Source organism: Struthio camelus, chromosome 1 (genome assembly GCF_040807025.1).
Source record: "Struthio camelus isolate bStrCam1 chromosome 1, bStrCam1.hap1, whole genome shotgun sequence".
Lineage (NCBI taxonomy): Eukaryota > Metazoa > Chordata > Aves > Struthioniformes > Struthionidae > Struthio > Struthio camelus.
The window spans coordinates 105,336,492-105,349,339 of NC_090942.1; the positions used below are offsets into that span (position 1 = coordinate 105,336,492).

A 12,848-nucleotide genomic window follows, 5' to 3' on the forward strand; every position below is an offset into this window, starting at 1 on the left:
AAGCCTGATCTTCAAAAGTGCAGAGCACTGAGAGTTCTGGTAGAAGCCCATGGGACTTACCAAATGGCTGGCATTTTCAAATCCGCTCTGTTCACCCAGGGAGAAATTCAGCATGTGCTCGCATGTAACCCTTACTAATTTAAATGAGAATTATTTGCATGCTTTAAGGCAGGGCTGTGCTCTGCATGGGTTTGCTTCCTTTAACTGTATTTTTCTATATCATCCAGGTGGATGTTTATGAGGTCCTGAGTTTTTGCTGAAATTCTTTATTGCAGTTCTGCTAACCAACTTACCATGTCAACTTCAGATATGCTGTCAATGCTTTCTACCTGTACGTCAATGCCCACGGGTATTGGTGACCCTTCAATGTAACAGAATGAAAGAGTGATGAGGAGCACAAATGCAGATTTTTAAAAGGAAGACTACTTACTAACAACATGAAGAGATTACCCCATTCCGGCATTTACTACGGTCTGTCCACGTTAGTACTCTGAATGAGAAAGTCCATGACAATTCAATAAAGCCTTATGCTAAAAAGTTGTAGAAATAAGTACAAAACCTTAAGTGATCTCTTTGCAACCAAAGTGGTTATTATTGGCATTGCAGTTTAGAAAGCAGCTGGTGCCAAAGCTAATGAACTACTTGTCTCTTTAGTTAGTTAACTACTTAAAGTTTGGCACTGATATTTGGCAAGAGGGATTGGTTGCTCACTACCTCACAAAGAAAAAGCTGTGCACGTATTAAGCATGTTCTATGACAGTGTTGTGTGCGCAATGTATTACTGAGTACATATACAATACATTACAGTATTATTAAGTTCAATACAGACCAAACTGCACTACGTCAACTTATTTTATATACTATCCCATTATTTCATGCCACACAGCTGAAAAAGGCTGTGGGTTTATTTCGCAATGGAATCTTAATGAAGATTTTATAAAAGGGTATTTGTGTTTTTACAGTAAAGTGATTCAAAATCAATTAAAAAATCCAGTGAAATATAAAATTATTTCTAGCCTCTTCAGTGTACAATAGCTAGAATTAGAGTTCCATACAGGCTATGCACCTGTGTAATTTTTAGCAAGCAAGTCTTTCCACTAAAGTAACTGACCAATCATTTCCTTAAGAGGGCGAGGGAGACAGAGAGGGAGACAGGGAGAGATGCCTGCCTGTATGTATATACACATACCGAAGAATATTCTGCATTTGGAACAAAAATCAAAAGTATTTTTTGTATACGAAATTCCAATTACATTTTTAAAAACATGCATTTAAAATATTTTAAAAATACATACTTAAAATAACCCAGTACAAAAAATGAATACAAGGAAGACTGAACAGCAGGAGACAACAACAGCTTCTTTGACTGGTCTTTTTCTTTTTCTTGTCTTTTTACTTACATCAGCATAAAGCTAAAATAGTCCAGGAATACCACTCTCCTGATAACCACTCTCAACACTGTGTTTCTTTTTGGAATTATCCTTAAAATAGCAGCCCTTGAGGATTACACAGCTGCCTCCAGTTCTTACCGGTAAAGATCCCGAACTATTTTTGAGCTATTTTAAAATCTGGCTCTGTAATCTCTTGATTTGACTTGTATATTTTAATGGAGGATTTGACCCTGCATAGTACGGATGAGGACACATTGTGCACAGGAAAGCAAGGTAAAATGCAAACAGTTAGGGCACATAGGAACATGTTCCTGCACTGACAAGAGCTCTGCTGTCTGGCTTGGAAATTATCCCTGCCTCTGAGAGAAATGTGTCACTCAATCTGTTTGCCAAAGGCTAAAGCTTGAGATGAAATTCAGGACTCCAGATACCAAAGTTCAGTCAATTACTTTATTAGTAAAATACTAGACAGCACTTGAGAAAATATTACTTATTTTAGAGAATAGTGACAGCAGGAGAGGTCTGCCCTAGAGGTTGACACACAAGCATACCAACATATACATCCAACCAGGCTTCATACAAACCAATAAAATATTTATGCTTCTCCTAAACCAAGTTTGACCACTTCTTATCTTTGTTTTTCCCACGCAGTCCCAACCACACCACAGAAATAGTTTACTTATGCTAAATATTGACTTGCACCACGGACTGGTACAAAAAAATCCCTGCTTGTAATCTGAGTGGAGTCATCTTCTCAGCATCCCACTGAAATCTAAACTATGTTGTAAGTTAAAAACACATTTACCCTAAGTAAAAGCCACTGGGGGAGTTATACATCATGTGAACATCATTCACAAATGAGGTTCACACATCATTTAAATGCAAACATTGTGGGAAGATAAGGTACTGTCCGTCAAGCTCATCATTAGCAAGAAGAAACTTACGACACGTCTACATTGCAGAGCAGATACCTGAGCTAGCTGTACATGAGCTAGGGTGGGTAAGAGAGCAGCCTAGCTGTGGAAGCACAGATCTCCAGCCCAGGGGTGTGATCCATGCTAAGCCTGACCTTATCTGCCAGCAGTAAAGATGCCAGTGTCTGGTCTCAACACCCTAAGCTGCCTCTGAAGCCCATGCAGTGAAACACGCACTTTCCTGATTTCTAATTGGGATGAGCTGGCTTGTGCCCTCGAAAAGCTTGTTGGTTACCAGGGTAGCTTAGGGTGACTGCGAATGGGCAGGTAAACTGCATATTATCTAAGCTGACCCACCAAAAAGCTTCAACTTCTCTGTATTGTAAGTGTGTTCCAACTGAGACCCTGGGACTGTGGCAGAAGGGCCTGGCAGAATATATTGGAGCTGCTCATGTCTGAGCACACATTTAATCTTAGCTGGTATTACTAAAACTTTGGAGGATGATTTGCATGACTGGAATGTCAAAAACAGTAGGTTTCTTCTCCTTTAAGGAGGATTATGGGGGTGGAAGGGGAGAAGAGGGGAGCGTCTCTCTAGGTTATAAATTGGCTTTATCATTTTCTGAGTCAAGGACAAATCTAAAGTGAGTAAAGTTAAATGTCTACCATCGCTATTCTTCAAACAGCTGCTCACAAATCATATCATAGAATAGGATGACTGGCTCTCTAGGTATGCATATATAATGTGTAGAGGGGAAAAAAAAGTTGTTTTTTTTCTGAATGACAACTGTTCAAAGTGTGACAGTGGCAGTCCTAAAAGTTCTTTGGAATTTGCAAAAATTACAGACAACAATTTCCTTACCCAACAAGCAGTATTCTGGTGTGGATACAATTTCATCCAATGATTCACCTCATCTGGGCAGATATAAGGGAACTGATCGCAGAACTAGAAATTAGTGGCAGCTTAAGTACAGGTGATTACATTTATTATGTGCATACAAACTAAAGTGCCAGTTACACATAAATGCATGCACAGACACTTTGTTCTCTGAAAGGACTGCTTGCACTGAGTTAGGAACTGTTATAAAGCCACATCAGTGGGGGCACTGAACAGCATAAAGGAGATCAAAAGCTATAACCAGGAGAATTAATGTGGGCGTTTCTAAAGTGAATCAAATAAAAAGGGAACTGTTACAATGAAATTTGTTCCTGATTAGGTAGAAATGCTTGATTTTTGAAAATTACTGCTTAAGAGAGATTTCTGTTCTCTATTTGAGAAAAGGTCAAAGGGTTTACTCATACTGCTTAATGAGAAAATACTGTTCAGCCTAGCATTCACCACAGACTACATTAAACAACATCCCCTGACCTCAGGCCTGATCTTGTATTGACAGAAAATAGCAGCTGCAAATATTTTCATCCTATTCTGACTGTAATTTGGCAATATATGTAGGTAGATGATAAATATACTGAACACGACACATACACAGAACCGCAGGCACTTCAGTACACTGTTGATTTTTCTAACCTGAAGCCTTCTTGTATTTTTGTTACTCCCCCTGGCATAAGATACATACTGGTGCTACTCTAGTCTAGGCTTTCTGAGCTTCATAGTTTCCTTGGAACATTTCTTGCTGTGATTATAAACCAGCTCCACTAAAACTAGTGATAATTAACTCTTGTAACAGGTTGCTGAGAATTATATATTCTATATCACTTGGATTTGTTACACCAGGATTAGGTGTTTTTTAAAAGAGAGCATTTAAATAAGCATTGGAAGGGATCCTAAAACAGCCAGAAAACTGAACTGTTTTGTTTATTCTTCTGTCTGTACCACAGCTTTCTCCCTAATGTATTGATAATTTCAATCTCTGGCTGACCGTCAGGCAACAACATCAAATTCACTTTGAAAAGAAGTGTCCAGAGAAAAGCTGTGGATTTTATTTTCCCCGTTTGACAAAACTGGGGATGGCAGAGAGGATTTTGTTATTAAATTGAGCAGCTTCAGTGGCTGCTAGTGCATTGCTACAAATCATTATTTTAGAGGGATTAGTGACTTTCACAATGGAGGTTCCACAGATTTTCAAGATAATTACTCCTCAGCAGAAAAAGCTGAATTGTTTTCAGATGGGTTTATCTTCATACAAGGCATTTCTATTCTCTTTTATTTTAAAGGTTTAAACATACCAAAATAATTCCCTTATGAGCATGGAATTTTTTTAATAGATAGCATGACAGCCAAATTATTTAATACCATTTTTAAAAGGGATATTACATAAAAAGTATGTCCTTTTATTTTAGGATCACTTTCTATAGCAATAATGACTGATTTAAAGAAATTCTATAGCTTTTGTAATAGTCAAGCCTTTGAACACACAATGGATTGCACCTGCAAATCCATAGGATAAATACTGAATTTAGAAAAATTAGCCAGTTGGCCTTGTAACAGTGCATTATGGAAAAAAGTTAGGTCTACAGAAAGCTCCCAGTAAGAGAGAGAGGCCAAAGGAAGGATAAGGTCTACAGGAGTGCTTTCTTCTAAAAAAGGCTTGTGAACCCAGAGGGGAGGAAAGCCAAGCAGAAGTGTAAGCGAGCCCCAGGGAAGTTAAGTTATGTGGACATTGTTACTCTCTTCTGGAAATGAGTTAAACTGAAGAATTGCTGGCAATGGGATTTTCTCCTTGTTACTGCTTTGCTTCTTACTTACTTGAGAAACAAAGGTGCGCTGGTATTAGCAGTAGCCAGTGCTTGGAACGGAAGAATTAGCAAGGTAAGGAAAAGTCCTGGAGAGGGAGCCCATCAGAGCTCCCGAAAATTACTAAATGTTTTCTTCCTGTTTTGGATCCCAGGTATTTTTTCCAGTAAGACACTGGAGAAAGGCATTAGCCTTTCATCAGAGTCAGTTTTCCCCACCACAATGAGAAGATGTTTCTGACCTTCCAGGGAGGACAACGATGCAGATATGAAAATAACTTTGTGGCAAACAGCTATTGGAATTGCAGAATTTTTGGGCATTCATTGGGCCCTGTTTTCTTTTGTTTTCTGTCCCTTTTTCCTGTAGATGAACTTACATGTGACTAATTTAGCTGGAGGAGGAGAGGAAGGGCCAGGGGGGAGGGAACTAATGTTACCCAGCAGCTAGGGTGAGATCTGTGGTCCTCAGAAATTTTGAAATAAAGACTGTGTTTAACTGCAGATTGAGAAGTGAATTGTCCAGGAAGACTGAAATCTTTTGACCAGCTAAATACTACTAATTATTTTCTAGCATTTCTAATAGGTACTAATGTTATTATCCTCTTTATTGATTGACAAAGCAGAGAGAATCAGTCTTAAAACCTCTTGGACTAACTCACCCCAAGGTAAAAGGAAACATAAAATTGTTACACTCCAGTGTATACATATACACAGAGACCTTACACATACACAGTGACAGTGACCATGTGGTTCTTTACTCTTTAGCTTGCAAAATGGTTGAGAGGAAGTGTGGAAGGGGTCTTACGCTTCGGAAGACCAAGACACAGAGGAACAAAAGAACGACCTCCTCTTCAAATGACAATGTTAAGTTTTAGCAAGTGCACAAAGAAATCAAGAAAGCGAGAGCACGCAACAATGACTTCTACCAATACTTTGAAATAAGATAGTTAAGAAAATAACAGGTTATATAGAAATAGGTTTATATGTATAGTAGAAAAGAAAGTAATTTTAAAAGGGTTTCTAAGTGAAACTCACTCTAACACCTCCCTTAAAGTATAGTTTTGGCTGCGAAGGCAGTCTGAATGGACTGAATGAACCCGGATCCAAGCTGCTAGAAACCTCAGTTCAGTGTCTGGTATTGGCCTGCGCTCACCCTTTCTCACGGCGTTTAAAACATGGACATTTCTTTCTTTCTTTTTCCAGTCCAAACGTAAGCTACCTTCTCACAGAATCACAGTTTATCAGGCTACTGAAACATCGGTTGAAGTACTTGAGCCCACAGTAGTACAAAAATATAGAAGTCATGAAAAGATCTGGCTCTGGGCCTACTGACTATCCTTTGTTTCCTTTGGTAAGGCCTATGCAGACGGACAGCCTTGGCAGAACTGGCAACCATCACTATATCACTCCAGGACATACCCTGACATACCCATCTCCTGGCTTCAAAGTGCTTCTGGGAGCAACAAGGTCTGAACGTTATTCCTACAGCATTCACTGATGCAGTTGGGAGCAGCTGTCTGAGCAAGGGAAGCATCCATGCTTATAGTGCTGCCATAATTTGGAATTACTCTAACCATGACCGTGCTGGGCCACAGAAAGACTTTGCACTCTTTCTTCTCTTTGCTCTGTAGTAGGCCACTCTGTTTGAGTCAGCTGGGGTCCATATACCTGAGATTTCCAAACTGAAAGAGGACAGTGAAATTGTATAGGGAGCAACAGACAAAAACTCCATGAAAGGAAAGAAGAAAGAAAAAAGAAAAAAGCCCACAAGCCTGGCTTAGGGAATAAGAGCTCTGTAACAGTCATTGAGCTTTTTTCTTAATAAAGTTTGGGCATACTGAATTATGGGTTTGCTTCCCTCAACCTCATTGTATAATGAACTACAGACAAAGCATTTCTGTAGCAAAAATGTAGAAACAGCTTGGTGGTTTTGCTTTATCTTGACACAGCATCCTTCTAAAGTTTACATCTCTAATCTGTTAATAAATGGACAATGTCAGGACTAAAATTTAAAATCAAACACTCAAGAGAGTCAAATTCTGCTTTTGCAGCTGGAACGTCATTTCAGTCAACAGAACAATGCCAAATTACACTCAAATAAATGACAGTAGAGTTGTGTCCATTTGGTTCAAAAAAGGAGCTCTCATCTCAACAGAGCAATGATATATTTTAATGCAAAAGCAACCAGTGATGTGAACAAGGCCACAATTAATTCCAGGAACTCCACAGCCAGTAGCATCAGTATCCAATAGTTCTACATTCATTTCCTCCAACGCTTTTCTGGTGCAGATGTTTGCTCAGTTTACATGCCAAATTCAGCATGTGCTCCCTCGTCTTTCCCTTTTACTTAATTATGAATATTAAAAACTCTGGATCCCGTAATCTGCCTCACACACTTTGCATCTGTGGGGCTAAATGAAATTAAACTAGCCAGATTTGGATTTAAGAGTTCCCTACACTGAAGGATCCCCAGCAGGTTCAGAACAGCATGAATATTCCAGTTGTTTCTTCCCTAGAATTGGTACGAAGGATGATTGACCTTCTCAGGGAAAGGGGCACACTGGACCTATATTAAGAAAATCTTTCATTACAATTCCTCGACATACCCTGAAAAACCCACTGGAGTATAGGAGAGGGTGAAAATTTGACCATCTTCCTTTTAAAAGTAATGAATTACTTTAAAATACCTGTTTTTCACCCAGCTGTTTTGACCTGGTTCTTTTTCCTCCTGTCAGGATCGTGAACTGATACATCTTGCTGAGCTGAACAAATCACGCACTATGGCATGTGACAGATACAAGCCCTTCAGGAATCAGAGTACTGAGATGCTTTATTAGATTTGATAACAACAAACCCTAAATTTCATCTGCTTTAAATACATAAAGCCACAGTGGTGTAAGTCTTCATTCAGCTCAGGACTATGTTATGACTGGCCCTCCGCAGACGTAATGTGAAGAAGAGGAGAGAAAGCAAAGACCTTGTCCCCCAGCTCTACCTCAGGATATAAGCCACGCTGAATGTGCAGTGAGCACTAATGGTGGCAGTGCCCACCTCTTGAGAAGGTGTATAGGACTCCTCCGAGTCAATTCCTGTTTAACTATGGTATCTCTAATTTCATCTTCTCCTCTAGTTAAGCTTCCTTCTGCCTGCCCATTCAATACTCATCACTATTCTTCAGAGAAATCCATGCTCTGTATCTGCTTTTATATAATATTTCTGGGTATGTTAACCAGATTTATGATTCAGTTGGTGAGTGTTTCCTCTGATGAGGTCACACTTGTGTACGGAGCAATGGAGCACACATTTAGAAGCAACATTCATTTTGCTGAGACATCTTTCTGTGTGCTGTAGAAATGTTAAAGGATCCCTGTTTTAGTCTTAGAGAGAGTTACACGTAAGTATTCCACATATTAAAAGAATGTTGGAAGTGTGTGAACTATGGGATGTGACTGAAAACAGTGCCACTTGTGCCACTATTGCATGTAGATGATAGTCAGAAGAGAGTCAAAGCTGACACATTGTTCTACTGAAAGCTATTTCTGAAAGACAGGAGTACACCTGAAATCATAACCATGGCATTGTGATTATTAAGGGGCCTGTGCAATGAAGTCAGTGGAAAAACTACAGCTAGCTTCAACAGGAATTGAATAGGCTCTATGACCAGTCATCTGAGAATAAAAGAACAGGGAAAAAAAGCCTGGTACAGACTTGCTGGGTGTAAAAAAATCCTCACTGCCTGTGGAAAATTACAGCTGCCAGATCACAGTGCCTATTCTGAAAGCTGCTTTTATTTACATCAAAAGTATTACTTTCTGGAATGATCCAATGATAAAGTGCCTCCAAACCATTGTTTGCTTTCATGGAAATGCTACTTCCTTTCTGAGATGACACTTTCTAATATTTAAATAATCCTTGACTGGCAAAGCAGGTGGTAACACAAAGCTGCCCTGAGTGACAGATATTAGACTGCAAGACGTTATCCTAACTTTTTCTGTCAAGATATAACCATGTCTCAGTCAGGGAAGATTTTTGCTCTCTGACAAGCCAGCACTTCTAGGATAACAAGAAAATCCACCACATACTACCAGTGCATCCAGAGAGGCTTTTCTCACTCCAGGTCTCTCTTCTTTGAGGGCAAGGAGTATTGTATAACCCTGTCCCTTTTGCCAGGATGTTCCGGCTGCAGTCTGTAGGTTTTATCACTCCAAAAGATGCCTTTGGTCCTACGGCTCAACAAAAGAAGTGCTGGGGCTGGGGTTTGTCCTTACAGGACCCAGCTTGACAGTCAAGTGTATCATGTAGCCTTCCCTTCAGAAAACACTATCAGCTACCCTCACTGCACCGCGGTGCGAGTAGCAGCTTGAGGGCTCCATGGTATGCCTGCCAGCTCCAGGTCGCAGGAGCTGGTGTAAACAACAACAGCTCCACACGCTTCAGATAGCCTCCAGGCTGACACCTATTTACAGAGGTGAGGATTGGTCCTCATATATTTTATTCTGGCTTCATAATCCAAAGCAGTTCAGTCTAATCCATAAGTTATGAACACAGAACTGATGCAAAGGCTCAGAAAGAGCTTATTAGTAAGGCAGCTTTCTCGTTTTACCTTTCCTGAAGTAGAGTCAAAATTAGCAGTTTATAAATACAACATACCTCACATGCAAAGAGAAATAGCAGCGGGTATCCAGTGCAAACGACTGACTCTCTGGGGAGTCCAAACTACAAACATCCCATTGAATACTCCCTTTACCAACATACAGTGTAGTTAAATAAAGAAATAATCGTCATAGTGTTGAAAAACACAGCAACTGCATGCCAGTAAACTGAAGATCTGTGAGTAGTTTATAAATTTCATATAGACCAGACAGGTTTAGGAATTAGTTCATTTAGATCTCTCAAAACAGATTTTATGACTCTAAGTGATTTGCTAGTTGCTAACAGACTCTGCAGTTTCCAGGGATACCTTAATCACTGTTCACAAATAATAAAATTCTAACAATATTACTTAATTAGTTCCAAAAAGTAGACATTTGCACAGTTTCTCCTACTGGTATGCTAAACACAAAAATGTCCGTTGCCTTCACACATTTCTTGGTTTCTTATTTCTTTATTTTCTGAAGTGCAACAAAAGAGGTGAGTTGCAATTAAAGCTGTCATTCAATTTTAAGTGATGTTGTTGGGCACAGTTTAAGTAACTTCTGGACAGAGAATAAATGATCAACCAGCACAGTGCAGGCATCTGCTGCTTACCTCCAAATCCAGGTCTCAGTGCAAAGTCATGGTCCTCTATGCGGAGAAGCTGCTCAGACTTAAGTGGCCGTGCTTTGGTGCTATCAAGTTTCCTCATTTTAATTTCTCGTTTGCTATATTAAAAAAAAAAGTAAGGAGCTTCATTTTTTTTCTACCTGACATTCAGAGCGCTGGGTAAATGAAATAGGGACCCAAGAATCCTGGACTGTTTAATCTGGTATGATAAGGAAAACAACTGTATTGATAAAGTTGGGAAGATATATACTGGAAAAGGCAGGGAAGTCATGAATGTGCCCAGGTCAGTGCAGAACACCAACTACACATAAAAAGCCATAGCATCTATGTCTCCTTCTGCTCCCCTCAGAGCCTGTATCTGTCATTCCATGAGATTATAGCCAATTGAAAAAATATTACATATAACTGCTACATATTACATAAACATAACTGCTTTCAACTCAGACTTGGAAAAAACACCATGTATCCATTGGTTTTAAACCACCTTACATGCTATCCATATTATAGAGACAATTTCTATTCACTTTCTTTTATAAATTTTTTTTTCTTTTCCTAAGAACTCAAATGAGTCAATAATTTTCGGAAGGACTCTGAAACTGACAGTCCTGGAATGAGAGACTTGCTTTTTGAAATCCTCTTGAAACATCATTCAGATTTGGCTAAGTTAAATGCTACCAGGTATGAATTTCCCATTTGTATGTTGCTTGTTAGCTCATCCCTTATTTGCTGCTCAGATGTGCAGCAGCATTTCTTTGCACCAAATAAGTGCTGGTTTCGCTTTTTTTCTCGTGCCACACATAACTGAGCCACTGGGTAGCACAGAGTCTTCAAAAGGCTTCACAAAGGCTTTCACAAAGCCCCTTGTTCCACGTCTGCTGCCAGGCAGGATAAGAAATTGCAACAAGGGAGATGTAGCATATACATTAGGAAAACCTTTGCCATGGTGAGAATACTGAAACATGGGAAAAGACTGCTTGGGGAGGCTTTGAGACTCCTTTCTCTCAGGCTATTTAAGAATATGTTAGACAAATATCTGTAAGAATAGCATAAATACAGCTGCTTTGCCATGGGCAAGGGAATCTCTATGGAGATTGCTTCTTTCATGCCTTCTACGATTCTCTGCAACTTTGCTGCCAGTAGCTCTAATTATTACTTTAGCCTGAATGATAGAAATTTGTCCCGTTCTGCAGATTTGGCCTGTAGCCAAACACTGCTTAGGATGAGGTATGGAATACCTTAGGATGAGGTACGCCTCTCACAGACGCATATAGTATTTACTTGGGTTTTTTCCGCTTTTTCCCTTGATAACAAAGCCCGATAAGTTACTTTTAAAAAACGCTACGTTACAGGAATGCTGAGGAGAGATCATCCGCTGGCTTGTTCAGAACCATGAGGCTTGGCCAAATTAGTTTACCTCAATATTCTCAAAGGTCTCTGGCAGTGTCGTCTAAACCAAATTATCAGGGGAATCAGAACTTCCATGTGAGGTTTCAAAGAAAGATTTTATTTTTCTGAGTATGACCTGCAACACTCTGAAGTAGGTATATGGGAAAATTCTGCTGCTTGCAAACTAGTGTAACTGGAGACAATGGATTAAAGTCAGAATCTCATGCCACAGCTAATACAGTCTGACATATTTGTCACCGGGCGTGCCAAGGGAGATACCTGCTTGATATTCAGATGATTTCACTGGCAGAAACAGAATAAAGATATGGTACATCATTTCCAACTTCTTACTGGAAACAAGAAAGCACGTGACTGAGGAAAACTTTTCCTAGTTACCTCCTTTTCAAGAGGCAACACATGAGCAAGCAGGGCAGGAATTTTTTTTCTTAACCTCTGAGCCACTGAGAAGAGATTTTTTGTGGGATTTTGATACTCTTGCTTTCCTGTATGAGGACAAAATAAACATAAATGTTACCTATGTGAAAAGCATCTTTTGTGCCTGCTTACTTGAACAGCATCTTCAAGCGAATCCTCTGTACACACACCGTAGAGTAACTAACATTTGCACTAACAGAATCCATTATTTCTAGCTGCTATCAAAAGCAGTGGATTAAGGTAGGTAAGGTCTTGTGGAAGTCGGAGTAGTGCTTTCATTACAAACATGTTGCATCTTTTCTTCATTGCCCTTCTTTGGCAGAATATACTTGTTTATTGTAAAGTAAAATAGGCTTATATGCACAGATAGGCGCTCATAGAATTTACTTGGAATTAATTTTGTGGACATTGGTAACGTTGCATTTGTAAAGGTACCACAACTGAGAAAAAAAACTAAAAAATTTCTAAAACACATTTAAAAAACATTTCTGTTTCACAGTTTTCTCCCCCTCATCAGCATCCCCCACCCAAGACTAAGAAATTTTCTCTGTTAGATATTTCTTTAACATCAGCATCTGGACTCCAGATGTTGTGCCTTGGCTAAGAGTTACAATATTAAACTGTCCTCACTGCAGCATTCCAGTTATTTAACTGGTGACTCAAAGGGAATTGCATGTATGTATTTGTTTACTCCCAAGAAATCCTAGACCCGTATCTAACTATTGATCAGTAACCAGAGTTATGAAACCGTCAGCAGATGTTTTTT

General features: G+C 39.4%; 1 protein-coding gene across 3 annotated transcripts in view; it reads right to left on the reverse strand.

Annotated features, from left to right (window-relative positions):
• The window catches only part of GABRR3 (gamma-aminobutyric acid type A receptor subunit rho3), a 44,415-nt gene that overhangs the window by 13,851 nt on the left and 17,716 nt on the right, over positions 1 to 12,848 (reverse strand). For all 3 annotated transcript variants that reach the window (XM_009682736.2, XM_068909391.1, XM_068909400.1), the window contains exons 5-6: positions 10,247 to 10,359; positions 294 to 361 (exon numbers count right to left, since the gene is read on the reverse strand). In XM_009682736.2, the coding sequence (XP_009681031.2) occupies positions 294 to 361; positions 10,247 to 10,359 (181 nt within the window). The remainder of the gene's footprint in view (positions 1 to 293; positions 362 to 10,246; positions 10,360 to 12,848) is intronic.